Source organism: Sorghum bicolor, chromosome 3 (assembly GCF_000003195.3).
Source record: "Sorghum bicolor cultivar BTx623 chromosome 3, Sorghum_bicolor_NCBIv3, whole genome shotgun sequence".
NCBI classification, from domain to species: Eukaryota; Viridiplantae; Streptophyta; class Magnoliopsida; order Poales; family Poaceae; genus Sorghum; species Sorghum bicolor.
Window position 1 is genome coordinate 72686070 of NC_012872.2, and position 27879 is coordinate 72713948.

At 44.5% G+C, this 27879-nt stretch overlaps 3 protein-coding genes across 3 annotated transcripts; all 3 read right to left on the bottom strand.

The window, feature by feature from the left end:
• LOC8062302 (glucan endo-1,3-beta-glucosidase GII) lies at positions 10195-17424 on the bottom strand. Its single transcript, XM_021456350.1, has 4 exons — positions 17235-17424; positions 16208-17132; positions 12174-12193; positions 10195-11141 (listed from the first exon to the last, which is right to left on the bottom strand). Exons 1-4 carry the CDS (start codon positions 17305-17307, stop codon positions 10195-10197), a joined length of 1965 nt encoding a protein of 654 aa, XP_021312025.1. The 5' UTR covers positions 17308-17424.
• On the bottom strand, positions 17894-22835 carry LOC8062304 (DNA repair protein recA homolog 2, mitochondrial). The gene is made up of 8 exons (XM_021456833.1): positions 22522-22835; positions 21693-21753; positions 21273-21493; positions 20593-20680; positions 19636-19805; positions 19206-19352; positions 18609-18743; positions 17894-18538 (listed from the first exon to the last, which is right to left on the bottom strand). The coding sequence occupies exons 1-8, from the start codon at positions 22642-22644 to the stop codon at positions 18254-18256; spliced, it is 1230 nt and encodes a 409-aa protein (XP_021312508.1). The 5' UTR covers positions 22645-22835; the 3' UTR covers positions 17894-18253.
• LOC8062305 (amino-acid permease BAT1 homolog) lies at positions 23619-27274 on the bottom strand. Its single transcript, XM_002459037.2, has 7 exons — positions 26973-27274; positions 26601-26861; positions 26351-26369; positions 25450-25669; positions 25082-25263; positions 24242-24661; positions 23619-24134 (listed from the first exon to the last, which is right to left on the bottom strand). Exons 1-7 carry the CDS (start codon positions 27086-27088, stop codon positions 23787-23789), a joined length of 1566 nt encoding a protein of 521 aa, XP_002459082.1. The 5' UTR covers positions 27089-27274; the 3' UTR covers positions 23619-23786.

A 27879-nucleotide genomic window follows, 5' to 3' on the forward strand; every position in this document is an offset into this window, starting at 1 on the left:
AATGGAAATTGTATGCACAAGCATGTTATGTGTGAAACACACGAGATGGTCCGGTTTTGCCGGGATAGACCGATCGACGAACATATTCGTTCAGAATGCTTCTATTTTCAGGAATGTTCAACATTCAATTCAGGCTCTTGCAAATTTGTCATCAGAGGAAAGTTAGCCTGGATTAAGCTCAGAGCTAAGAATGATCACAAGGCTTTGATAGATTTATGGCTAGATAATTTTGTGTAATTCTTCTTATTTTCTTTGTCTTTTTGTTTCCTGATATTTGTACAAGGAATTTTTATTTCATTTGCTAATAAAGTTCAGTAGGGGGAAACCCCTCATGTTTTCCTTAAACAAACATTCCTTAAGAGGGGAGAAACCATCTCCAACAGTTTGCCATCCGGCTTTTCTATCCTTAATTTTTTGACAAAATAAGAAAATCTCTTTCCAATAGGTTGGCATCTTCCGTTCTCATCTTTCCAACTTTGTAAAAATTTATCTCGAGCGCGCATATGTGCGCGCGGACTAGGAGTGTACATCTAGAATTTCTCGGCTCGTCTAGTAATAAGCAAGAAGAAAGACATGGTTCTAAGCGAGAAAACGCAAGAGAGAAAGATCTGGTGGAATGGTTTAAATGCGTACAGAAACAAATTCAGGTTGCTGATACAAAACATAAGCGGGGTTGTAGGGAAAAGTGCCGAGAAAAAACAAATAAAATAAAAATATAGAAAACTTCTGAAGATGACTTCTTTTTTTTTCTCCTCATATTAATTTAGGAGTTCACAAACACCATATTTTGGGGAACAAGGTATGATGATCTCTTGGAGATGCTCTCAGGTCATATTTAGATGCAAAGTGTTCTTGAATTACCAGAGAAATATATGGTAACAAAATAGTGTGTTTGGATACGACAAATCTTGCAGTTTTTGCAACCATGATTTTATCGAAACTGTAGTATTTTTTTGGTGTTCTAGAAACTCCACTCTCTTTCTCATGACCACTTTTTCTATATCATAATTTTGTTACTTTGGCTTATAAAACTATAGTTTCGTCGTACTATATCGTTTGGCTGATAAGCCATGGCAGAAAGTACTGCTGGCTGATTTGTTGTGAGAGAAAAATACCGTTGATTAGTTGGCAGATTTGGCTGATAAGCTCAATCATATCGCATTGTTCGCTTAAACGGTTGTTTAGCTCGTTTACATATCGTTTAAACACTATATAGTAGTTTGTTGTGTTTTATTTAAGTGGCTATTTAGCCTGAACAATGGCTACACAACCAATTCACTAGTTAGACGAAACTAGCTAGCTAGTGCCAACGATTAAATTAAAGTGGAAGAAGAAATAATAGGGAGGACAATAAGAATATTTTTAGTGGAGAGGTGATGAGAAACGATTGATGTGTCTATGGTCGGTGGCCCCAGAACATAAAAAGCGATGAGAGGCGATGAGAGCAAGGTGATGGGAGGCGATAGGTGTGTCTATGGTCTGTGGGCCATAGACGTCACATCGCCTCTCATCGTCTCCGAAATTATGGGGATTAAGACCCTAAATAGAGGAGTGGTAATTCCTTTTTTCGTATTTCTTTTTTAATAAAGGATAACAGGGTAAATTCATAATTGTAAAAATAATATTTTGAGTAGCATATGGTGTATGATTCAAGTACTATAGTTAGTTAGATAAAAATCTTTTTCTTAAGTTCTTTTAAAATCTTCTTAGGGTGGAACACCTGTCCAGCATCCACTAATGCGTGTTACAAGGTGCCGTCGCCACTGATAAGAGGTTTGGGTTTGAGAGAACCTTATACAATGATGTTATTACCTTTTTTTTGATGAAACAGTGGAGAAAACCCCCCACCTTTCTTTTTCTTTTTTTTCTATTTATTTGAACAAAAGGTAAACCAGTACAACAGGAATAGCACGAGATGTGCTAAGCTTCTAAGAGAGCTTACAAAGCTCAAAGGGAAAAGGGAAAAACAACATTAGGAGATACTCTCCAGCCACAAAAGGAAGGAGTCTGCTCGACTGGGTTTGGCTTTGATACAAATCAAACCAAATTCTTGTTTGAAGTGGACTTTCCAGTTAGCCAGCGAGCAGGCTTTGCCATCAAAAATTAGATCGTTTCTGGAGCACCAGATGGACCAGCAAGCAGTGATCAGAACTTCCCTGAAAATTGAGTTGCCAAAAGATAATCTTGCATCAAGTATCATGTCAAGGTGGGGTAGATTTGAGTTCCAAGAGACCCCAACAAGGTTCCAGCATGCTTGACTAAATGGACACTCGAAGAAGAGATGAAACATAGTTTCTTCCACATCCAGGTTACAAATGGCACAGGAGTAACTGGTAAGGTGCATGCTTTTCCTCCTCAAGAGGTTTCTGGTGTTAAGTCTGTCCTTGAGGAGTAACCAGAAGAAAAACTTGTGTTTTCCAAGATTGTTGCCTTTCCACATCCATTCAAAAAGGGGGGAAGCTTGGTGATCCCCGAGAAGCAGGTTGTAGGCCTTCTTGGAGAAGAAAGTGGTGGATGGGTTCCAACGATATGCCCAAAACTCTTCCGAGATGGGGTATCATTCTGCATAAATTGTGAGAAGCTGCCGGTATCATGGATATGGAGAAGAAATTAGTGGATGGGTTCCAATATCATTCTGAGGTTGTAGGCCTTCTTGTGTCTGCAGGTAGGATAAGTAATGTGTCATCAGCATACTGAATTATGGGAAAGTCCCCTCCAAACTCTTCCGAGATGGGGTGTTTCAGGACGCCAGCAGGCCAGGCAGCATTGCTAATAGTCTGTAGCAGGTCAGCAGCAATGACAAAGAGAAGGGGTGATAGGGGGTCTCCTTGTCTGACTCCTCTGCAACATTTGAAGGATTTTCCTGGTATTCCATTCAGCAACACAGAGGATGTGCCAGAGCTGAGAATAATATGAATCCAATCCAGCCATTTAGAGGGAAAGCCTTTGGACCTTAGCATTTCTAGGATGAAACGATGCTCCACCTTGTCAAAGGCCTTTTCGAAATCTAACTTTAAGATAATGATTTCTTTTCTGGACTGGTGACAGATGTGAAGAAACTGGAAAGCCCAAGCAAGGCAGTCCTGGATGGTTCTTCCCTTGATGAAACCATACTGGTTGGGATGTACTACTTTGGTGATAACTGCTTGAATCCTGTTGGAGAGGAGCTTGGTCAGGCATTTCAGAGAATAGTTCAGTAAGGAGATAGGTCTATAATCACACAGACTCTATTTCCTCATAGGAGAATTCAGCAGTGATTGGGGAGAAGTCCTGACTCTGGAGGAGACTAGGGAGATCATAATGAATACCTTGAAAGTCATTTGTACCCAGTCTGTCAGTGAAGGCATTCCAGAGAATAGTAGCTTTTTGATCATAATCAGATACAAGGATGTCATCTTCAGTTGTTAGGTTTCCAATGTACTTTCTGAGTCTGCTCTGGCTGGCCATTGCTTGAAAGGAGGAGTTTTCATCACCTAGAGTGACCCATCTGATGGTGTTTCTTTGTTTCCAGTATTTCTGCTTACAGTCTAGGAGATGATTTAGGTGATTCTTAACCAGGGATCTAAACGCTGACTCTAGGGTAGAGAGGCTTCTTTGATCCTCTAACCCATCTAGGAGGCTAAGGGTCCAGTTTGAGTTGAAGATGAGCTTGTTGAGATTGGACAGGTTTCTACTCCACTTTCTGAGGCCAATTCTGGTCTGCTTAAATTTGGCAGCCAGAGTTTTAGCTGCGTTGGAGTAAAAGGGGGTAGAGTTCCAGTGAAGATTGACAGTGTCTAGGAAACCAGGTATGTCAACCCAAAAGTTTTCAAACCTGAAACTAGAGCTTTTAGGAATCTTGCTCCCAATGCTGACCACAAAGGGCGTGTGATCAGAAACTGGTTTTGACAAAGGCTGAACCACAGTGGCCGGGAAAGAGAGGCCCCAATGGGAGGAAACCAGAACCCAGTCCAATTTGATTAGAAGTGGATCATCCTGTATATTACTCCAAGTATATTGCCTGCCACTGAAGGGTATGTCAAGAAGGTTGAGATCAGAGATCAAATCATTGAAAAGCTACATTTCAGCTGAATTTCCTCCAGGTTTATTTCTGTTTTCGGTGTTCCTGTATAGGTTGAAGTCACCAATTAAGATCCAATCTTCAAAATCAGTAGTGTCAAGATTGATAAGCGAGGTGACAAAGGCAAGTTTGCTATCGGAATGTGCTGGTCCATAGACATTCGTTAAATGAAAAGAGTTTTGATCGAGTAAAGAGGTCACTTTTAAAGTGAGGGCATAGCTGTTAATCTGTATAGTGTCACAATGATAGAGTTGGCTGTTCCAAACGGTGAGGATACCCCCCGAAGCTCCAGTCGATGGTGAGTAAGAAAAGGTGTCCAGATTTCTGGTGCAGAACTTTCTGATGTAACTTCTGTCAAAAGTTTCTTTCTTAGTCTCTTGAAGACAGACTATGTTGCAGTTGCTTTCATTGATTTTGTCTCTGATGGCGTCCCATTTCGCCTGTGAATTGATCCCTCTAATGTTCCAACAGAGGATTTTGTGGTTTCTTGTATTGTTCATAGTGAATACTGATGGGAAAAAAGGGGGGCAATGACGCACTTAGTGGCCATGCAAGACTATGACAGAGACAAAATAGAAGAGACAGATAAAAAGAGGCTGGAAGATAAAGCCAATAACTGAAAGTCTGTAACCAGTCAACCGATTTAAGAAGTTCCTTACAAGTAAGACAAATTTATTAACCCTGTGCGCAGACAGGGGAAGAAGTGCTAAGCAAAAGCAAAAGCAAAAGCAAGTGTGCTGTGGAGGCACAACAGCAACCAGTCGACTAATCCAGTTCTTCATTGATGGTGTTGTCCTGTTGGAGGATCAAAGCAGAAACAGCCTCAGGCTGAATCTGGAGGAAACCCATTCCAATTCCACGAATAGCGTCCTCATTAAGATGTGGGGCTGGGGGCGCAAACACTGCCAGAGGAGTGGGGCTGGGAAAGTCCTTCTCTGCTGTAATGCCAGGCGCAGGGGGGTTCTTGAAGCCAACTTTCTTCTTGGTAACGCGCTTGCTACGTCGGCAGAATTCAGCATCGAGGGGTTCTTGGATCTTGCGAGCCCTTCTCTTGTTGGGAGTGAAGCTGTCCGCTAGGATTTCAGTGATCTCATCATCATTGAGGATGGATTTGCTCCCTCCAATGTCTTCCTTGATCTGGGGAGGGAACAAGCAGACCAGGCGAAGTAAAGAGATTGGGTCAGCAAAGTAATCTGGTGTGGTGATGTTCTGATCAATATCAATCAAGGTGAGGTGTTGAAAGGGTTTGTGATACACATGTTTTGTAAAGAAGTTACTGAAGAAGTAGAGGAGGAGAAAAGAGGATGGGTGTACCAGAGGTGATGCGAAGAGCTGCCGAGCAACGGGGAAGCCACTAGGAACAGACAGTGGTTGCATCCTCTCTCCGTCCTTGAGTACAATAGACTTTAGGGTGGGTGCTGCCTCTTGAGGAGTTGCTGTGACTGGAACTGGAGCTAGGTTGGGAATGTTGTTGTTGAGATCCAACGAAGTGTCACCAGATTTTCCAAGCTGAGGGCCCTGTTCCTTTGGCCTGTCCACCTGCATATTGCTTCCACCAGCATTGGAGTTTACAGGACTAGCATTGGGGTCAGCTGGGGGGACTGGCCCATCCCAATGCGGAGCAAATTCCGGCCTGGGATGCAAGAGACCAGTTGAAACAAATCCTTCTTCATCTGGCAGGTTCAGAATGTTAGCCTTTCTGAGTACAAAGCAAGCACAGGTCCAGGATTTGCCTTTGGTAGGGAGCCCAACATTAAGCTTCACAGAGGAAGGAATTTTGTCATCATCATTCAGGTAGACTTTGGCAATGACACATCCTGCTTGTTTGTCATCCCAGCCAACCAAAAGACCAAAACCAGAAACAGCCTTGGCAACATGGTTAGTGCTGCGTAAATCTTCTGGATACGGAACTAGCATAATCAGAGCTTCTCTATCGAGATCAAGTGACCTTGCATTGATCCCCTCATCATGCTTGACAAAATACATGTGATAATTGCCAAACTGAAAGACTTGACCTAAGAACCTATCTCTTTGGAAAGGATCAGAGAACCTGACATAAGCATCACCAATGGGGCAAGGGTAGATATCAATACCATGGACTTGGTGGACATCACTGAGGTAGGTTTTCAGCTCCGTTGCCATCTACACGAAATCTCCCTTGTGGACGGATGGCGTTAAAATCACAATCGCCATCTCTTCATTGGTTTTGTTGTAACACCCCGTGAGACAGACTTCATGTCTGAGGAGGGTGTTGGGCTGCGTCCTTTCTAGCAAGAAGCCAACCGGGATGAAGGGGGCGGGATCGACAGCAAAGTTCGCCATCGGAGACGACGAGGGAGGTGGGGAAACAGTGCTGGGCGGAGGGGCCGGGGTGGTCAAGATAGAAGGAGCTGCATTAGATGCAGGGGCAGAGGTCTTTATAGACAGGGGAGCCGGCGCTTCGCCTTCCCGAGAGGAAACAGGCCTGAAAACTCGCAACTGATTGGCGCGGGCCTTGCAGGAAAAATCGGAGTGTCCATAACGGTAGCAGAGAGAGCACCGGGCCTGGCTGTTGCACTCGAGATTATCGTGGCCCAGAGAGAGGCAGCGCCTACACCTGTTCAGTGGGCCTTGAACCGGGTTTGGAGGAGGACCGAGGATTCCACGCTCGGACGAAGGAAGTGGACCGGAGGAGATCGGTTTCCAGCGTAATCTAGGCCGAGAGGTCCGCTTACCCGACTTCAAATTTGAATTTGAAAGAGGATGGAGCGAGAACTTCGTGGTTACCGTTTTGGCCGTGTTCTTCGCTCTGATCGTGATTTTCGGTCTGGCCACCCTCGGATGAGAGGAAGATGAAAGCTGGGAGAAAACCAACAAGTCATCTTGGTAATTTGAGACATGGTTAAGGGGATAACGGAGCCTCTTGAGAACCGCCGAGGGAGGCTTTAACATAGGTGGGGATTTGACAACATCGGCAAAGGATCTTCTCCCGGACCTGTTTTGAACAAGGGTCCAGGAGGCTTCTTCTTCCTCCAACCACCTTTGATAATCACGGCGCCAGTTTGGTCCTCCATTGCCCCAGAGGAAGAAGAAAATAGCGAACGAATTGCAGATAACGTGGTTGGTTTTTCGGATTAGGATACCAACATTCTTGGAGGAAATAGAGAATTTAAACATCCATCCCGAGAGGTGGATCACATTGAAATCTTCAGCAGACCCTCCAAGGCAAGATTTAAGGATGGTACCGACTGAAACCACATTCAAACGCAAGGCCGAGCGGCCAAAGCTGGCGACAAGATGGAAAGAGGCCGGCGAGAGAGACGAGACAGGACTGACCGTGCAGCCGAAGCGCTGGAAGACCAACTTCTCAAAGGAGACCCCCGGACCAAAGTCGAGGTCTGAGAGTCCAGCCATTGGTAGGAGTCTTCGAGCTGGTTCACCGGAGGGAACTTTGCGCAGGTTCAGAGGAGCTCCGGCAGGAGGTCCGGCAGGGAGGCGGTGAGGGGTGGCGAGGGGAGGGGGAGCGGCATGGTTGTACAGACACAATCCTTATTTTGTCTGTTGGCGTGACGCCCAGGCAGACGTGCCCTCGGCCGGTTCTACGAATTAAATCAAGAAAGTGTCATAATTTGTCAGAACAAGAAAGAAAAGATTGAGCGTCAAACACGATCGATAAAAACGACCTAGGAAACGTACGGCGGATCTCAGGTTGCACGGATCACATGGCGTGTCTCCGGCGCAGCATGCAGCCGGCGGAACACGTCGTGGATGATCTCCTCCCATATATTTTCCAATTTTCCACGGGATATATATTGATGGCGTTATTCTCCGAGCACGACGCGCGCGACAAGAAGTCCGTCCGGGCGCGGGCACTGCGGATCGTGGAAGCCCGCCCGCCGGCCGGCCTCGTTTTTCCTCGTGTACTTGGCTCTCTTTCCTTGGGCAGTGCGGCAGGCATGCGCGTGCCCCGCCACTGCCGTTTGCCCACCAAATTCTACCCTGTGGCATGGAATTTCCTCGATCGCTCTCAGGCGCCACAGCGCCCAGCTCTTCGGTCATCTAGACACGATCGAGCTAGCGAGCCATCTCTCTCTTACAGTATGGTCTGTTTGCTAGTGTGAGAACTGCTGTTTAATAGAAAAAGTACGTCAAAAAAAAGAGTATCCACGTGCGCGGTGCGCCTTGTACTAATCCCGGCCGGCCCTGTTGCGTACGTCTACGGGCAGAGAGATGTATGCAGCTTGTGTTGACGAATGACGCATACGTACGTGGAATTCCAGGTCTGGGGACTGGGGTTGGGGTGCTAACGGATCTTGGACCTCTGCTTTGTATGCACTCTAGCTATACTACTAGTAGAATCTACTAGCTAGTGGATTTATTTCTGTCTCTGTTGTTTCATTCTTTCTTTTGTCATAGCCACATGCCCACATCATCGTACCGTACGGAGCGGATGAGAGTTATGCCCATAGGAGGCGACAGAGCCGTTCTTGCCAGACCGTCTTCACACACATCTCCTTCAAACTTCAAAGAGCAATTTACTTTCATGGTCCTCAAAAAAATATATCTTCCTCTTTTTATTTTGAACTTACCTGAATGATCCCAAAATAAAAATTTCTTTCTTCTATAGTCTTCCGTCTGTTTTTTTGCACCTAATGATGTTGAGTCAAGGATAAAATGATTAATTTACCCTTGGCAAAAAAATACAGAGTTTTATTTGTCTAGTATACATTTGGAGTAATATTACGCAAATAAATTTCAAAATGTACAGGTAAGTTTATAGTAATATTACGTAAATACGTTTTAAAATATACAAGTAAGTTTGTAGTAATATTATGCAAATATATCTAAAAAGGTACGGCAGACAAATAAAACTCTAAATTTTTGCTAGAGGTAAAGTGGTCATTTTACCATTGACTTAACAACTTCAAAATGCCAAAAATAGATGAAAGGCCATAGAAAGAAGAAAATTTTATTTTAGAGTCATACGAGTAAGTTTAAAATAAAGATGTATTTTTTTTCTTGTAAATATCTCAACTTCAAACTCTCCAGGCTGATTCCAGCAAAGGAGTTTGCTGTTTGCATGCGGCAGGCCATTTTATTTATTTCATGGGCCGAATTAGGGTCATCCAACTATGTATGTGGGCCTGCTGGAGCTTCGTTCAAACTCGTGGTCCATTCTGAAGGTACATACGTTTTAGAGCACAAACGAACCGGCAGAGAAAACCGAACCAACAACGCTGCAGTGTACGAATCATGCTCGCATCTTGCATATGCGTCGAACTATAGTAATTAAAAAAACATTGCTATGAAAAAAGTACGCTGGCATCTGACACAAAACCTTCGGAGAGACACATGGAGGAAAAAAAAATGTTTTTTTAGTTGAACCTGTTACCACAAATTGAACTCTATACTGTAGCCATTTTAGACTCTCTAACACATTGAAAAGTTTTGTAGGGGAAAATCGGCTGCACACCGGAGATGCCTTTAAGCCCAATCACATGCGGAGCTAGCTAGGTGGATAGATGATCTATGAACCATCCTAAAATTTAGTTCAAGATAGTAGATGAATTCCGAAAATCATAAAAACCACACATATAGTTTCATTTTATATCTAAAATAGACCACACTTGCTCTAGATCTTAGCTATGTTAATGAACCCAATGGACGTTGCGATCGTTACAAACATACCATCCATGCTATGCACAAGAAGGCAAGATGATTTTAGACATGACATGTGTTGGATGTATGTATATGTAGTATGGACATGTGTAGCGAATCCCTAGCGGGTGCCCATGAATATTCCATGGACCATCCTTACTGTTTTTTTTTCAAGAAAAGGTGTGCTCTTGAACCGAGAAGAATGAAAAACATATAAACAAATGTACCGGCTGAAAAAGCTATAGTGGCGTATAGAGATACGAGATCCAAAGAATGAAATAAAAGGAGTACAAGACACGTATATATAGAAATGCATGTGGCACCACAAAGTATAGTATAAATGAAAATCATAACCTTCTTGCAACTTTACAATGCTTGTTCTTGAATGAAATACAAATAGTACGGATTTGTCCTCGGAAAAAATTTAGTTAGCATCGTATAGCATAACAATTTCATTTTGAATTTGAGTGAAACAAATTAAAGCAGAATTCTTGTCTTCACCGCCGGAAAACGACGGGATAAACCGGAGCCTTGTTAGGGTAGAAGAGCCCAAAGTTCCTCTCCGTCAGCTCCCCGGGCTTCTGGTCCTCGTTGAACATGGCGAACACGTACGTCTCCAACGGCCCAGGCTTCTTGGGCGTGCCCTGCCCGGCATGATCGATCATGTTCTGGACGTACGTCTGCGCGTTCTGCACGGTGGCCGCCGCGCCCCCGGCGGACGGCCAGCCGGTCTCGGACACGACGACCCTGACGGTGGGCGCGCCGGCCTTCTCGAGCGCGGCGTGCACGGAGTCCACCATGGCGTCGAGCAGGTTCGTGTACACCAGCCCGCTGCCGCCGTCCCTCACCGTGGTGCCCGGCTGGAAGAGCGCGTAGCTGAGGCTGATGTCTCCCGGGTTGCTGCCACGGTAGGCGAAGTAGGGGTACACGTTGGCGAGCAGCGGCGCGCCGGTGGCAGCCAGGAACCGCGCGATGTCCGTCATGTAGGCCTGCGCGAACACGCCGCTGGAGGGCGGGAAGGTGTTGGTGACCACGTCGAGCTTCACGCAGGTGGACACCTTGATGTCGCCGTCGAGCCCCGCCGCGGCCAGCGCGGCCTGCAGGTTCCGCATGGCCGGGAGGATGCTCTGGGCGGCGGCGGGGGCGTCGACCTCGTTGCCGACGGCGATGTACAGGACGCTCACGTCCGGGTGGTAGGTCCGGACGTTGGTCTGCACCCACGACGCCGCGCACGGCGCGCACGCGGCGAGGTTGGCGATGTCCTCGTTGGCGACGCCGAGGACGAGGCCGATGCCCGAGCCGCGCAGCGCCTCCATCACCTTGCTGTCGGGGAAGTAGACGCGCATGGTGCTGATGCCGTTGGATTTGTAGAGCTGCACCACTTCGCTCGGCGGCGGGAGGTCGTCGGCTACCGTGCCGTAGCACACGCCATAGGAATGCACACCTGCATGCATTGCAACCGTACGTGTAACACGGCTCATTGTCGTTAATAATAAAACATATATATCTATATAATCGTTTGAAACAGATGTATAGATTGGAGATTTCCCTGTATATATATTCCTATATACAAAGAATGCACCTGTGTAATAAAAGTCTACATTGTCACAAGATACTTATACAGCACTTAAATAAAAAAAAAATGCATCTAGTTGTGTATCCGGTTTAGTTCACAACTACATGTAACTCCGTCATGAAAAAAAAAACTCAGAATGCATGATTTATAAATTCAATACAAAGCTTACAGCACTGCGTAGTGCTATAGTTTTTCACTCACCATTAATCAAGAAACATGAAAATTCTGCCTTTTCGAACCACCAAAATTTTAAACAGACGAAAGTCTTTATATATGACTACTTTGCCGCCGGTAAATTCTTTTTTTTTTAAAAAAAGATCCACTTGGGGTTAGGGCATCTCCAGTGTGGAGATCGAACCAAACTGTCAAAATTGTCAGTTTAAGATATGGTTCGACAGCTCTAGTGTTTGGTTCGTTGGTGACCTCCATTTTATATTAGAAAAATGAAAAAAAGTCAGCTTTTGGGAGAGCAAAGTACTGGCTTAAAACCCCATGAATGGCTACCACTGGCTCTTTCATTTTTTATTCAACATGGTTCGAACCATCTGCAACCTCTGAACCGAAGAAAGATTCCCCATGGTTCGATTGCTCCAGTGTACACATCGAATCATAATCCTCCCATAGTTCGGTTTTGACATACACTAGAGATGCTCTTAAAGAAGCTAAGCAATCCAACATACCTGAAAGAAGAGAGGCAAAAACTCCAACAATAATTGCCCCAACAACCAAATGAGCAAAGGAGCCTTGCATAATCGCCATTTTGCAGCCCAAGACTCAAATCAACTCCTAATAATGACAATGGTTGAAGAACTTTGCACCTGGTTAGCTACTGTTTGTGTGCAATGTACTATGAACACACCTGCAGGACACCTCAATTTATAGTACACTCGTTCGACCCACCTGGGGTTGGTGGCGGCGTGTGAATTTATTGTGAACCAGAGCATGCATGGTTGTTTTTGTTTTGACAAAAGATCATGACCCTTTTTTTGAATTTATTCCAGTCTTTTGACACCCCTTTGTTCTCTCATTTTGAATGCATAAACACTGTCAAAACCTGGTATGTGCCACCTCAAAAGATTTGCCATCCCAAAAGGAGAAATTAGCCGTCCTAAAGGCTGGAAATTTTGCAGTTTTGATATGTGCCCATTCGAAAAACTTTCCAATTCAAAAGGGGCTCTTGGGCTGGCTATATGTTGTGTGGTTTTCATACACGTACCACATTAAAGCTTGCCATTGCAGAAGACAAAGTAGGATCTGGAAGCTGGAAATTGAGAGGTTTGAATGATATCTGCCACCTTAAAACTTGCAAAGCCAGAAATGAATATTTTGTTGGATGCAGTGTCCACCAGCAAATTTGGTGAGAAATAGAGTATCCTCTAGCAAATCTAACTATTTTCAGTGTCCACCAGCAAAGGGAGACCTTTTTTTTTTTGAGAATAAGGGAGACCATTTTTCATTGTCTCGTGGCCAATTTTGCCAAAACAACAACAACTGTTATTTAAGAAACAGAGATTTCTATACCAATGCCAAATTATATTTTTTTACGAACAGAGTGTAGTTCATTTGATTGGAGAGGTTTTCTGATTCAGCAGTGTGATTCTTCAGAACATGTTCTGCCAAGTTCTAGGTTATTTGGATATGTAACTTTGCCCGTTATGAGCTGAAATCACAAAGGGGCATAGCAGAATTGCATATTCCTTTTCCTGAAGTGGTTAAGTCTGTGTTAGATCTTGACAAATGCTGATGTTGGTTGTACTCTGCAGAGATTTTCAGGAGACTTGTACCAATTACTATTTATAGTGAGAAGTTGCAATGGACCATCTTGGTCTCGTGGTTTTTTACTCTCATCTTGAGGAGGTTTTTCCACGTAAAATCAACGTGTCAACATTTATATTGGGGAATTTCCGAATTTGCAATTATTTTTTATATAAAAAACAATATTTATAAATCTTAGACAACCACATCAAGGTGATAAAATCAATCGAGATCTCACAGCTAGGATGCTCACAAGTCACAACTTATGATTAATAAAGAATAACGATACGACACGTCCAACTGCAAAATTTTGATTTGGCTTCCATAACCAAACAGGGCTTTAATCCCCTGTCGTTGATCAACAGCCAGGCTCTATTGTGAGAATAACGAGAGCCTGTTCGCTGGTCTCAAAAGTCATGGTTGAAAATATTGTTCGCTGATTTTTTGTGAGAAAAAAAATTAAAAAATAACGATATGACACGTCCAACTACAAAATTTTGATTTGGCTTCCATAACCAAACAGGGCTTTAATCCCCCTGCCGTTGATCAACAGCCAGGTGCTCATATTTACAGCTATTCTTAGTGAGCAGTGATGATTGGCAATATACCCCTTGACAATATAGTCAGTTGATTCCCCAAACCAAACACTCCAGTGATTAAGATACTATTCTGTAGTGATGATGAGTCTTTGTATGCGTTCTTATTTTCGCAAAAAGAAAACAAGAGCATTGACTCGTCCATCATATCATCAACATAAAAACGGTTTAGCAACAAACATCAGGTCTAGTTTTCTATATAAAAAAATGATGATGTACTTCCTCTGTGTATAGTATTCACTTTCTCTCATCTCGTTATTTATATGGTTGCAAAGAAGAGGACACAAAAAAAATATTTATATGTAGTGCTTACTACATACCCAAACTTCTCCGTGGAGAACCCGTCCTTCTGGTCCTCGTTGAAACACGTACACGGTACACCCCCATGGCCCCCGGCTTCCCCGGCGTGCCCTTGCCAGCATCTTTTTTTTTCCGCGACCACGGTTGTGCCCGTATTTTATTAAGAAGAAGAGAAATTTAAGGTACACAAGCCTATCACGAGTAAGGCGAAGAGGAGCAGCCTAACACCCATAAGAAGGATATACTGTTACTGGATTACAAGAAAGCCGCTTATATATGACTTTGATTTTGCGACCAAAGCGCTTGTAGAGCCAGCAGCGGCGCATAGCCTGCGGCCGCCCACTCCTCACCCTTTGTCGGCATGGTTGATAGGTTCTGGTTGTACGTTCGTGCGTTGTCCAGGGTGGCACCCTTCCTATCGGCGGACGGGCACCCGCTCTCCGACACCACGACGTCGACGCTTCCGCCTCCGCCGGCCTTGTCTAGCGCGGCGCGGATGGCGTCCACATTCTGCATGGCCTAGAGCACCGACGCCGCCGCGTCGGGAACCACTTGGTGTTTCACTTTTCAGTCTTAGGCTCTGTTTAAATTGGAGATGAAAAATTTTTGAGTGTCACATCGGATGTGTCGGAAGAATGTCAGGAGAGATTTTTAGAAACTAATAAAAAAACAAATTACATAGCTCGTCTAGAAACTGCAAGACAAATCTTTTAAGCATAATTAATCTATCATTAGCACATGTGGGTTACTGTAGCACTTAAAGGCTAATCATGGACTAACTAGACTTAAAAGATTCGTCTCGTGATTTTCAACCAAACTGTGTAATTAGTTTATTTTTTTTATCTAAATTTAATGTTCCATGTATGTGTCTAAAGATTCGATAGTATGAATGGAAATTTTTTTTTGGAAAACTAAACAGGGCCTTAGCAAAACCTGCTAGCTGTTGCCTCGGGCGGTGTTTAGTTCCTCGTCATTTTGCCAAATGGTAAAGATTTTTTGTCATATTTAATTTTACTTCACGTGCATGAAGCATTAAATATAGATAAAAATAACTAAGTACGTAATTCACCTGTAGTTTACCGAACGAATCTTTTAAGCCTAGTTAGTCTATAGTTGAACAACAATTATCAAATACAAACGAAAGTATTACAGTAGCACTTTGCAAAAAATTTCACCAACTAAACATGGCCTTAGCCGCCAGAGCTATTTTGAGCATAGTTTGTTCTTTTGAACAAGTGATAGCAGTGGCAGGTCTTCTAGAGGTTTCAGCAGCAGCTCTGAGGAACTAGAGGTTTCCTGATTCAGCAGTGGGATTTTTACGTCTTGCTCAGTTAACCGTGGATGGGCAGTGGAGGAGAGGTTTTCTGATTCAGCAGTGTGATTCTTTGGAACCCGTTCTGCCAAGTTTCATGTTTGGATATGTAAGTTTGCCGGTTATGAGCAGAAATCAGAAAGGGGCATAGCAGAATTGCATATTCCTTTCCTGAAGTGGTTAAGTCTGTGCTAGATCTTGACAGAGGCTGTGATTACTGATCCTTTAGCCGCATATGTTCATTATTGGTGTCCGACTGTTGGTTGTAATCTCCAGATATTTTGAGGAGACTTGTACCCATTACTATTTACAGTAAGAAGTTAAGCAATGGACTATATTGGTCCCGTGGTTTTTTACTCCTCGGCTTGAGGAGGTTTTTCCACGTAAAATCAGTGTGTCAACATTTATATTGGTGAACTTGCATTTTTTTATATAAAAACAATCTTTATAAATCTCAGACAACCACATCAAGGTGATAAAATGAATCAAGATCTCATAGCTAGGATGCTCACAGCTTATGATTATTAAAAAAATAACGATACGACACATGCAACTGCAAAATTTTGGTTTGGCTTTCATAACCTGCGGTTGATCAACAGCCAGGAGATAAAAGAGTGAACACGGGCGCTCGTATACACAGCTACTTATTCTTTAGTGATTAGTGATGATAGCCCCTTGACAGTAAGACACTAGTCTGTAGTGATGAGTCTTCGCATTCGATCTGATTTACGCAAAAAGAAAACAAGAACATTGACTCGTCCATCACATCATCAGGTCTAATTCTCTCTCTCTCTCTCTCACACACACACACACACACTCCGTGTGTATAGGATATGATTCACTTTATTTCATCTCGTTATTTTATATGGTTGCAAAAAAGAGGACAGAAATATTATTTATACGTAGACATATACATATATAAATCCGCCTTGTATGTGTACGTGCTCTGTGCTCAATTTCATGCGAAATTAATAGGGTAAACTGGTGTCTTGTCCGGATTGAAGAGCCCAAACTTCTTCTCCGTGGGGTCCCCGTCCTTCTGGTCCTCGTTGAACATGGCGAACACGTACACCTCCATGGATCCCGGCTTTCTCGGCGTGCCCTTGCCGGCATGGTTGATCAGGTTCTGGTTATAGGTCCGCGCGTTGTCCACGGTGGCACCCTTCCCGTCGGCGGACGGCCACCCGCTCTCCGACACCACGACGTCGACGCCGCCGCCTCCGCCGGCCTTGTCCAGCGCGGCGCGGACGGCATCCACCATGGCGTCGAAGAGGTTCGTGTACACCAGCCCGTTAGCGGGGTCCGTCACCGTCGTGGAGCTCGGCTGGAACAGCGCGTAGTTCAGGTCGATGCCGTCGCTGTACTCGTACGCGAAGTAAGGGTACACGTTGGCGAGCAGCGGCGCGCCGTTGCCGGCGAGGAACTGCACGATGGGCGACATCGCGGCGGGGTCCTTGAACACGCCGCTGGACGGCGGCGAGGAATTCTCGATCGCGTCCATCTTCACCGCCGTGGACACCCGGACGTTGCCGGCGAGGCCGGCGGACGCGAGCGCGGCGTGCACGTTCTGCATGGCCTGGAGCACCGACGCGGCGCCGGGGACCTCGTTCCCGACCACGACGTACCTGATGTCCACGTCCGGGTAGTAGGCCTGCACGTTGTCCCGGACCCAGGACGCGGCGGCGGCGGAGTCGGAGGCGAGCTCGCCGACCTTGTCGTTGCCGACGTCGAGGGCGAGGGAGATGCCTGAGCCGCGCAGCGCGGTGAGGAGGTCCTTGTCGGCGAAGTAGAAGCGCATGCTGGTGATGCCGTTGGACTTGTAGAGCTGCACCACGTCGCTCTTGGAAGGGAGGCCGCTGCCTATCACGCCGTAGCACACGCCGATGGCTCGCACACCTGCACGTACGCATAGGTTCATCAGTGAATCGGCTTCTTCTACGCTAGATGCATGCATGCATGGTTCTTCGATCATCGGAGCTCATGAAGATATGGATATACTTGTAGCGGCGGCGGCGAATGCGGCAACGACCATTGCTGCTGCAAGCATGGGAGCGACGCCTCGAGCAGCCATCTTCTACGACGCCGGCGTCTGCAATGCTCATCACGACGTGATCCTGCAGAGATTTTTATACCCGTCAGATGTCCATGCCTGACTCTGACTGCCTGATGGAGCTTGGAAACTGCGTACTGTAGGATTAGTCGCAAGACCGGGACAAGGTCAGCTAATGGAAGAAAATCCCACTGTCTTGCGTACGCTTGGAGCAGAGTGTTGGTGGTGCAGCCGTGGCCACCGAAGCAGGCATCGGTGTGCAGATCTTGCAGGCAGCCTCGGCGAGAGCGGACAGGGACGCGCGAGAGAAGGCGCAGACTTCGAAGACCACTGCGAGACCCTGCACATGTTTTCCAACGCCGACCAGGAAGGACTTCGTCGCACGCAGTCGCAGGTGGCACGCGTGAAGCAGTTCGATGCATGCGGCGAGTCTTGCTGCACGTCAGTTCCACTTCTTCTGGAAACAACACGTATCCACGCAGAGTTTGGAATTCCAGGCTCTCAAGCCGTGTAATAACAACAGGAACTCAGCCCCTGAATTCCTGGCGACATGGTCAAGTTCGGAACAAATTGGTTCACATTTAACCAGCAACAGAGAACCTGGCGATTTGGAGGGAATATTAATGGCCTTCGTAAACTCAATTAACTGTTGCCAAGTCAAAGTTACACAACAGGCACAGCAATATCCTATAGAAATCTACGAATACATGATTGTACAACATTTCCATCTCAATGCCTCATGATTCATGAAGGGATCAAGACAGACCGACTCACAATACATTAGCCTCTCTAATTGGTCGCCGTCGCTTAGCTTTACTTCCATCATATCATAGAGTAAGGCTGTAAGGGTATTCATAAACCGGCAGCTACTTAAAATGGTTGCTTGGAGGTGCAGTGTGCCCCAATTAATACGATAACTGCACCTAGTCAACCCGAGTCAGAGCCAACTTCCAGTGGCCTTCGTATGTCACCTATGCAAGAGCTCATTTCTCACGGTACTGCAGATCTCATCTGCCACTGCAGCGTTCTCACGTAGGAACTTCTCAGCTTCCAACTTGCCCGTCAGGAACACATTGTTGATCCAATACCCACACCCATCTTTCAGGATAACTCCGACGGAAGAAGCCACCTCCAGGATTTCTGATTCATGGCAGATCCCTTTGCCAAATCTGATGTCGATGCCGGCTTCCTTCAGGCTCGCTGGAGCCAATTTATTCTTGATGATCTGCACTGATATACCTATGCCAGTAGCCTGCATAAGCAGGGTACATTATTATAAGCGTATGTTTGACATGTTATCATTGAGGAGCTGGGCGTCATACCTCGTCTTCACTATAGCGCAGTTCTCTTCTTGAAGTCCTCATTCTAACTGCAGAATAGAACCCTAATGCATTACCACCGCAAGGCACCTCCTTGTAGATCCCAGGAAAATTTTTTGAGGTCCTCTTTGTTCTAACCTACAAATATATGCAACCAATAGAGATGAAGGAAGCAATACTGTAGCCCAAGTGCAAAGAGAATCATGTGTAATTTCGGGTTTCTGAACAAGATATATGTCTATAAATTGCCGTTAGCAGAAGGAATTCAATCTGAGATAAATACATGCTGCCATAATTTCAGGGTTTTTTTTCCTGCTAGTTCTAATCTATTTCCATTGTGCGTCTGACAGCAGTGCATGTACTAGCATAATATCGAAAATTCAAGTTATGGAACCACAGGATAGCATTTAACCTTTATTAATGGCATGAGACTAGTTAGAATAGGGCTTTTTTTGTAACCAGAAGTATAAACAGCACAACCTAAGACAGGTTACATTCTTTGTCAACAAAAACTGGACTTTTGGCGGGAACTGAAAACAGAGAACTCAAGGAACTCAAAAATCCTACATATGCTGTCAAGATACACAAATAATGGCATACCTGATTCACAAAAATAATAAGTGTTTCAGAGCGACATAGAGTGTACTGAATTTTTCTAAGCGCCCGAGTCATCAAACGGGATTGGATGTCTTCAGAATTTGTGTATATTTCACCTTCAATTTCACACTTGGGAATAAGTGCTGCCACCTGTCACAAGTACAATAAAAGCAAGGTAAACAAATGTGGTCTAAAAATCACGCAAATAAAGAGGTTGATGAACATGGAAAGAAGAAAGAACTATTAAAACATCAAATATCTCAAAAATAGGACTTCTAGGTCAAAAACGAAATAATTGCCCAGGCAGTTCTAACAACTCGCCCATTCAATGTTCTAGTTTTGTGTTAGTAGGGAAGCATACTCTTTAGAATAAGCATGGAACTTTAGACAACAGAGAGATATAAACTGGAAATGACAAAGAGAAGTAGCATACACTATCCACAACAACAACAGCAACAGATCCACCAACAAGACTGTTTACAATGCTTAAAGAATTTTCAGCAGAATCAGGTTGGGCTATCAAGAGCCTTTCACTGTCTACACCAATAGCTTCAGCAAATGAAGGGTTAAAGGCATTCTCTGCATCAATATAAGCACAATAACCTGCAAATATGCCAGTAAGAATGCCAATTAGGATATAATTCCGTTCAGTAATAAAAATGAAGGGCAACACCTCCATTCTAAAATGTAAGATGTTTAAGTTTTGTCTTAAGTAAAACTTCTCTAAATGTGACCAAATTAATAGAAAAATATATTAACTTCTCAAATGCCAAATAAATGCACTATCAAGACATATTTCATGCTGGATTTAATTAAATTAACATCTTAGGACAAGCTACAGTATCAAATTTATGTACAAACAAAGATTATAAAATTTTAATGTATTCATCAATTTAAGTAACAACAACAGACATAAATATTTACTAATGCTTGTGAAGAAATATTATAAAGTCTGCCAAATGGATATAATGGACTAATGGTAATGATGAAAGATCACCAAAAATACTCCATCCCAAATTATAAGACATTTGACTTTTATGACCCCAAATTTGACCACTCGTCTTATTCAAAAAATTTGCGCAAACAAAGTCAAATTTAAGTCATTTTTGAACAACTTTTATTAATAAACCAAGCCACAACAAAAGAAGTGATATTTTACACGATTTTTAAGACAAGTGGTCTCAAACTTGTGTTAAAAAAGTCAAAAGCCTTATAATTTGAGATGGATTGAGTACTAGATATTACAATCAAGTATACCAAAAAAAAGGTAAAATGGAAAAGAAATACTTCAGAGTGGCCAAAAAAAAAGGTTTTCTTTTTGGTGGTCAACAGAAATGTATCTAAGGATAAAAGGAGGGAGAAAGAAGGCCTTCATAAAAGAAATGAAGACCTCCATTCTTTTGAGCTTCCTTGACAACATGAAGTGCTAGTGTTGTCTTCCCAGATGCTTCTTTCCCATATATCTCCACCATTCTACCCTGTTGATGTACTCTAATCAGTAATCTGACAAACATGGCCAAAGCACAGTAATAAAACATCAAGTCCAATCTATTCCCATGCATCAAATTTCTCAGGGAAATGTTGCTATTCAACCTATACAGTGACCAGAGAAATACAGCTTTGGAAGACATGAACACTTATGATGGCAGCATTTCTAGGCAAGAATTCTCTCAAAATGAATTTTTTAGGTAAGACATGAGCACGAATGTGTTCCTGTGTGTATTTTTTGTATGCAGAGATGGTGAAGGTGAAATGCACTTCTATAGAGGGTAATTATAACTAAACTGAATGCTTACCAATCAGAAAAAACAGGACATTTGCCACTCAATAAAATAGTTCAGATCTTGATGGAGATTAGATTGACACATCGAGTAGATAGGCATCAAAAGATGATTTTTTTTAAAAAAAAAAATGGCCTACTTAGTTAAAAGTTTGGACTTGCTAAGTATGAAATTTTATTTCTTATGTTTATAAACAGGAGATATAAAATCAAGTGAGTATTCCATGTATAAAATAATAGTAATAATAAAGTAATGTGAACAAATAAAAATGGTATGAACACATTATGACCTTTGGTAATCCTCCAACACCGAGCGCGAGGTCAAGCTTAAGAGAACCAGTAGAGACTACAGATGCTTTCCTTGTACGGGAAAATCGCTCCAAACATAAATTGGATTCTCTATCAAAGTCACTTGCGAGTTGAGAGACAGCAATATTAAGTGACGACTCCTTCTCGATAGCTTTTGCACCGTCAAGCGGGGGATCGCTCTCGTAGTCTAACTGCATATCAACTGGAAATTTGTACAGATTCCTGAGTAACATAGAAACTCATAAGGTAGCGTGAATACAGAATGCGAGAGAATAACTTTATAGCTCTGGAAACTACTTCAACAAGTTATTTCATGCAGGAACATTAAAGTTGGAATTCTCTGTAGTAGATACGCTGACAGTAGCAAAAAAATTGAGCAACTATCGTGTAAATGGGTATACCTGTGGTTGACATCGAACGACCTTTGTACCAAAACGAACAAAATGTCTCTCTTTTCCCATTCTAGCAAATGACATCAAATGGAAGAAAGGTGATCAGTAATTTGAACAGGGCCTTGTTTAGTTCACCCCGAAATCCAAAAAGTTTTCAAGATTCCCTGTCACATCGAATCTTGCGGTACATACATGAAGCATTAAATATAGACGAAAACAAAAACTAATCACACAGTTTGACTGTAAATCACGAGACGAATCTTTTGAGTCTAGTTAGTTTATGATTGGACAATATTTACCACAAACAAACGAAAGTGCTACAGTTCCGAAAACTAAACTTTTCAGTTTTCGGAACTAAACAAGGCCCAGGTATATTGAAATATGAGCAAGCAAGCACATTCTGAACTCCACGCCCCACTTATAGGTATGAAGCCAGTGAGTACGAAACAGCAAAGCAGCACATAAATAAATTGTAACCAAAAGCCACAATTCTCCACTAGTGAAAAAAAAAGCTGGCATCAGAATAGTGTTGTTGTACAGCACATAGTGCTTATTTCTCCGAATCTCACTCTCCTATGCTAGTAGCTTGTGGACATGAGCAGGAGCCAGCAAAGCAGAACTTACGGTTAGCTGATTGTACGCTAATGTTCAAACCGTTGCAAATGTTAAACGTTTCATTCAATCTATGAACCTAACCCAACACGGGCAGTTGCAGCAACTAGCAAAGAGGCCTTATCAGTCCAATTGAAAATCCTCCTGAAGTTACAGATCCGTAAGCACACGGCAACAAGCCACGAGACCGCAATCGAGGGAGCGTCAGAGAGGTGCGGGGTCATACCTGGAGGGGAGAGCGGGGGAGAGGAGAGGGCGCGGATGCTGAGGCGCTACCGCACTCCGCGCGCGAGAGCTGGGCGGCGGCTCGTCGGAGGAGAGCGGAGGAAGAGGAGAGGAGCCCTCGCATGGCGGCGGAGCGGTGGGCCGCGCGCGCGCTCGAGTGCTGTGATGTTGGTTGCGCGTCTCCGGGTCTTCTCTACGGCGAGGCCTGCGTGGGTCGTTCCAATCCATATTGGTGGGCCTCGGCGGCCCGAGCTAGACCATGGACAGGCCGAAGTGGTCCGTGCCCCCAATTCGTTTTTCCAGATTGTTTAGTGTTTTGTGTTATGATGATGATCATGATGAGATGTTCATTCTTGATTCTTCTCAAAACAAAAAAAAGAGAGAGATGTTCATACGGGTCAAACTACAATTGCAAATAATTAATCTGAGATAGTACTGTACTATACTGCTTATGCCCAAACGATGGAGGCCACTTCAGCCGGCGGCAATGTTCTCGTGACGGGCCCATGGAACCAGAACCGGGCGTGCACTTTTGCCGCTGCCGGGGGGCTGCAGGTCAACACTGTAAAACAGAAAAATAGTAGAAATTCCGCACCCTCTTATGACGACTGAAAGCGAATATGTTGTATGGTTTCGATAGTCTGCGGCCTTGATCCAAGCATGATTTGTTTTCTTTTGGGAAAACTGGCCACTGCTTATTGTCTTGCAGCAATTTGACATTTTCTACTTGTGCTGCTCGATCCATCGTAAGCATTCCCGACAGACAGAGAGTATCGCGCGACGATTACGGCTCTGTTTGGTACAGCTCACAACAGTTTTGTTGTGAGCTGTTTTTTATGCCAAACGCTTATTTCCAAAACAGCTTCATGGGTGAAGCTGTTTTTCCCCTCCTCTCACAAAAACGTAAGTTGGATGAAGCTGAAAAAAAGTAGCTTATTGTAGCTTCTCCCTCATTTCTCTCTCTCAACTATGCATGAAGTAGTTGGTGAAGCTATTTTGCCAAACACTTTTTCCAAAACAGCTTAGCTTCATCTAGAAAGTCACTCATGAAGCTATTTTTTTAAAAAACAGCTTTACTAGTGAAGTTGAGCTGTGCCAAACAAGTGAAGTTGAGCTGTGCCAAACAAGCCCTTACGTCTTGTGCTCGTCAGGCAGCCACTCGACTTCATGAAGAAGAAAACTCTCTCCATAAAAATCTGGCCTAGATCCTTTGCACTTCTGTGACATTAATTACATACATATCACCACACACGTCCGTCGAAAACTCTAGGCGTCAACATTTGTGAGGGGCCCTCGAAACCAGAACCGAGCATGGAGCACCCACGAGCCGACACTAAGCAGCAGCACACCACCGACGACGACCGGCGCGTAGTTGAAGGTGTCCTCGGCGACGGGGTACGCCACGGGCAGGGAGAAGAGCACGGTGACGGTGGCCACCCAGGCGACGGCGACCCAGCCGACGGCGAGCCCGTACCTCCCGAGGTGGAACGGCCCCGGGACGAAGGATCTCCGCGCCGTGGTCACGCGGAACACGATGGGTAGCCCGTAGGCGATGTACGGCCCCACCGTCGCCACCGACAGCATCGCCTGGAATGCCACCTGGCTCCCCAGCGACTGCATGGTGGTAGATCGATAGATGGACATCACGTTAAGGCTCTGCTTGGATTGAAGCAGCTAGCTAGCTGAGAGATGGTGAGGCGGCGACAGCAGGAAGAACAGACCGTGAGAGCCATGGCGAATGCCACGGACACTGAGAGCCAGACGACGTTCAAGGGCACCTCCTGCTTGTTCACCTTGTACCAAACGTGCGAGAATGGCACCGCTCCGTCCCTGGAGAAGGCGTACCCCATCCTTGAGTTGCTGGTGACGCACGCGGAGCCGCAGAGGAAGGTGGTGACGGCGACGATCCCCAGGCAAACGATGCCTCCGACGCCGCTGCCGAACCTCCGGTGGAAAGCGTCGTACAGAGCCTGCGCGACGGCGTACCCGCCGGCGTCGTTGCCGGGGTCCAGGAGGTAGGGGATGTCCGTCATCAGCGACGCCAAGGCCACCAGGTAAATCCATCCCAAGACGCTGGAAAGAGCAACGGAGGTGACGATCCCCATTGGCCCACTCCAGTCCGCGTTCTTTGTCTCCTCCGTCTACACGCACACAGAGCAGACATTATACATCATTGTAACCATGCATATGCATGACAATTAACGTAGCGTCAGAGTACATGCATGTTTTGTCAAATTAGACCACGAGTATATATGTAGTAATCCCTCAATCCCAAATTATAAGGCCTTTTAAGAATCTTGGAGAGTTAAAACATTTTAAATTTGACCAAAATTATAAAAAAAAAGTATAAAGATTTGTGACATCAAATAGATCACTATGAAGATATAACTAACAAAGAATCTAATGATACTTAGTTAATATCATAAATATTATTATCTTATCATATAAATTTGGTCAAACTTAAAATATTTTGACTCTCCAAGATTGATTTTGGAATGACTTACAATTTGGGATGGAGGGAGTATGTAAGCTGTACAGTATTGTTACTACCATTACCATACCATGTGTGCTGATGCGTCATAGCCGATGAGCGAGTACTGGCTCATCAGCAGCCCCAAGGCAAGAATGTAAGCCTTGCTGTGGATCCCCATGCCATTGTCTGTGTTCAAATGTGTGAAGATAAACTCCGGGCTTGCCCTCTCCGTCGCAACAGCTGGAATGATGATCACCAGAGCAAATGTACCTACATATAATAGATTTTTAATATATCCCTGTAAATATGGTCCAACCACCTCAGAAAGTCACTTTGGTGACACACACACACACTTTTAACCTGCCTCGTAAATAAAAGGACTATTTTTAAGTAGTGAACACACCAGATCGAGTCATGTGTATATTCGTTAAGAAGAAGTGTGGTATATATTTATACCTGCGGTATTCCAGAATGCTCCGAGATGGCCGAACCATGCGAGGTACTGAATAGGGAGGCTGTTCATTAACCCGTGTATGACCAGGATGGCACCGTAGATGGCCAGCACAACGTACTTGGATGCCATGTAGCCGCCGCCGTTGAGCCCTCCGGTGGCAAGCAGCACGATCACCTGCACAAGCTGCGCCAACGAGAAGTCCACGCTCGTGGTACCCGCCCACTGTGTGTGTGACATAGTTTAATCAAGAACGTCAAGTGCTGATGCTGGTCATCAAAATGGACATTCGAGATCGATTCTAGTCAAACTTTTGACGCTCGGGCCAGTATATATATAAATAAAATGTATATATAATTCTTAATAAATTTTTTGCGATATAAAAGATAATTTTGCGAATTACTTTGTCAGTCATGCATATGTTTTCAACAATTGATGACTATCTTCTACTAATGAAATCGTTGATGCACGTTCTGTCAGTCATATCTTCAACGTACGTAGCATTAGATGAATTAATATCAACGGACTCCGTCCCTTTGTGACCGAGACATGCATGGAGACCGAGTAGTTTTCAAATGATTAGAAATCACGTACTAGTAAAGCTGACTACTAATAGTAATGATGCCTTCGAGTGTGCCGGCCGGCCAGCCGGCCTTCATATGGAAACGATCCCACATGCCAGGATGCTGTTAGCAGCCAGCTGACTATCCAAAGCACGCAAAACTAAGTATTGTAATGTACTCCTTCTAGCTAGCTAGGAGTACACTACGACATCATCAAGAATAATTTCCGCACCAATTAAAATTCGAAAATATACATATACTTTATATATATATATGCTGCAGCCAGTCATGTATGCAGTAATATGCATGAACGTGTGAAGGAAGAATGATCGGGGCGGCGTACCTGTCCCACGATGTTGAACCTGCACACGATCGACACGACAAGACACAATAAAAGATGAAACTTGATCAGGCAAAATGAATGGAAAAGTCTCCAATGTCGACATTATTATATCACAAAAGTCATATTAACAGAAATAATAAATTGTAATCGGCGCATTGCAGATTTGTGAAACCAACCAAAGTCCAAAACATAGCTTTGCCACAGGCACAGCAGAATATTGTGAAGAGGATAGAAACTAAAACTAACGTACCATCCAGTGAGCCAGGATGCAAAGGGAGCCCAGTCCTTGCCGGCGAGCTTGGCGCTCCAGTAGTAGAGGCCGCCGGAGGTTGGGTACGCCGAGCAGATCTCCGCCATGGACAGCGCCACGCAGCCATTGAGCGCGGAGACGAGGAACCACCCCAGCGTCATGGACACCGGGCCGCCGTAGCGCAGGCCGGTGTTGTAGGTGATGGTCACGCCCATGAGCACGGAGATGATGGAGAAAGACAAGGCGAAGTTGGAAAGAACGCTTGCATATGCATCAGCAGCATGTAGCAGAAGCAAACAGAGCTCAGAACTTCAATTCATGAATTCAGCAACGAAAGAATCGAAGGCGTGCAGTTAGCTAGCTATAGCTTACGAGAGGCCTCGCTTGAGCTCCTGCTTGTAGCCCAGCTGGCGCAGCCGGACTTGGTCTCGATCCGCCGCCGGGTCGGCGACGGGCAGCTCAACCGAGGAGCGGCGAGAGGCGGCCATGGCTGATGAGTTATCCGAGCTCGATCTGTGTTGCTCAGTTCCTCTGCCGGTGCCGGTGGTGGCCTGAAGGCACCGCAGGTTGCTTTGCAGGACAGATCCGTGGCCTAGGCGCCTAGCTAGCTCCTTAATACTGTACTATGTATACATACTGCTACTAGTAGAGTGGAGTACACATCGATAAATTTGGCACAAAGAGTCAACACGAGGACTGGAAATTTGGCAGCAGGGTTGGTTGCCCCGTTATGGGATAAGTATATGTCATTGGATTGGAGATTACTTTGACTGAATCAAGGGGGACGTTGGTGTTGATGCTTAGGACGACTAAGCAATTGTTTGGTAATTACTTCGCCTCTAGCTAGAGGAAGCCATGTTAATAGGTTTCCACTAGCGGGACTAGGGCCTTGTTTAGTTCCCAAAAATTTTGTAAAATTTTTTAATTCCCCGTCACATCAAATCTTTAGACGTATGCATAGAGTATTAAATATAAATATAAATAAAAACTAATTACACAGTTTGGTCAAAATTGACGAGACAAATCTTGAGTCTAGAGTCCATAATTGGATAATACTCCGTATTTGTCAAATACAAACGAAAGTGCTACTATTTCTATTTTGCAAAATTTTTTGGAAGTAAACAAGGCATAGCTAACAATGAATCCATTGGAAAAATGCAAAGAAGGCGTGCTAGCACTTTCGTTTTTATTTGGCAAATATTGTCCAATCATGAAGTAACTAGACTCAAAAGATTCATCTCGCGGTTTACAGGCAAACTATGTAATTAGTTTTTATTTT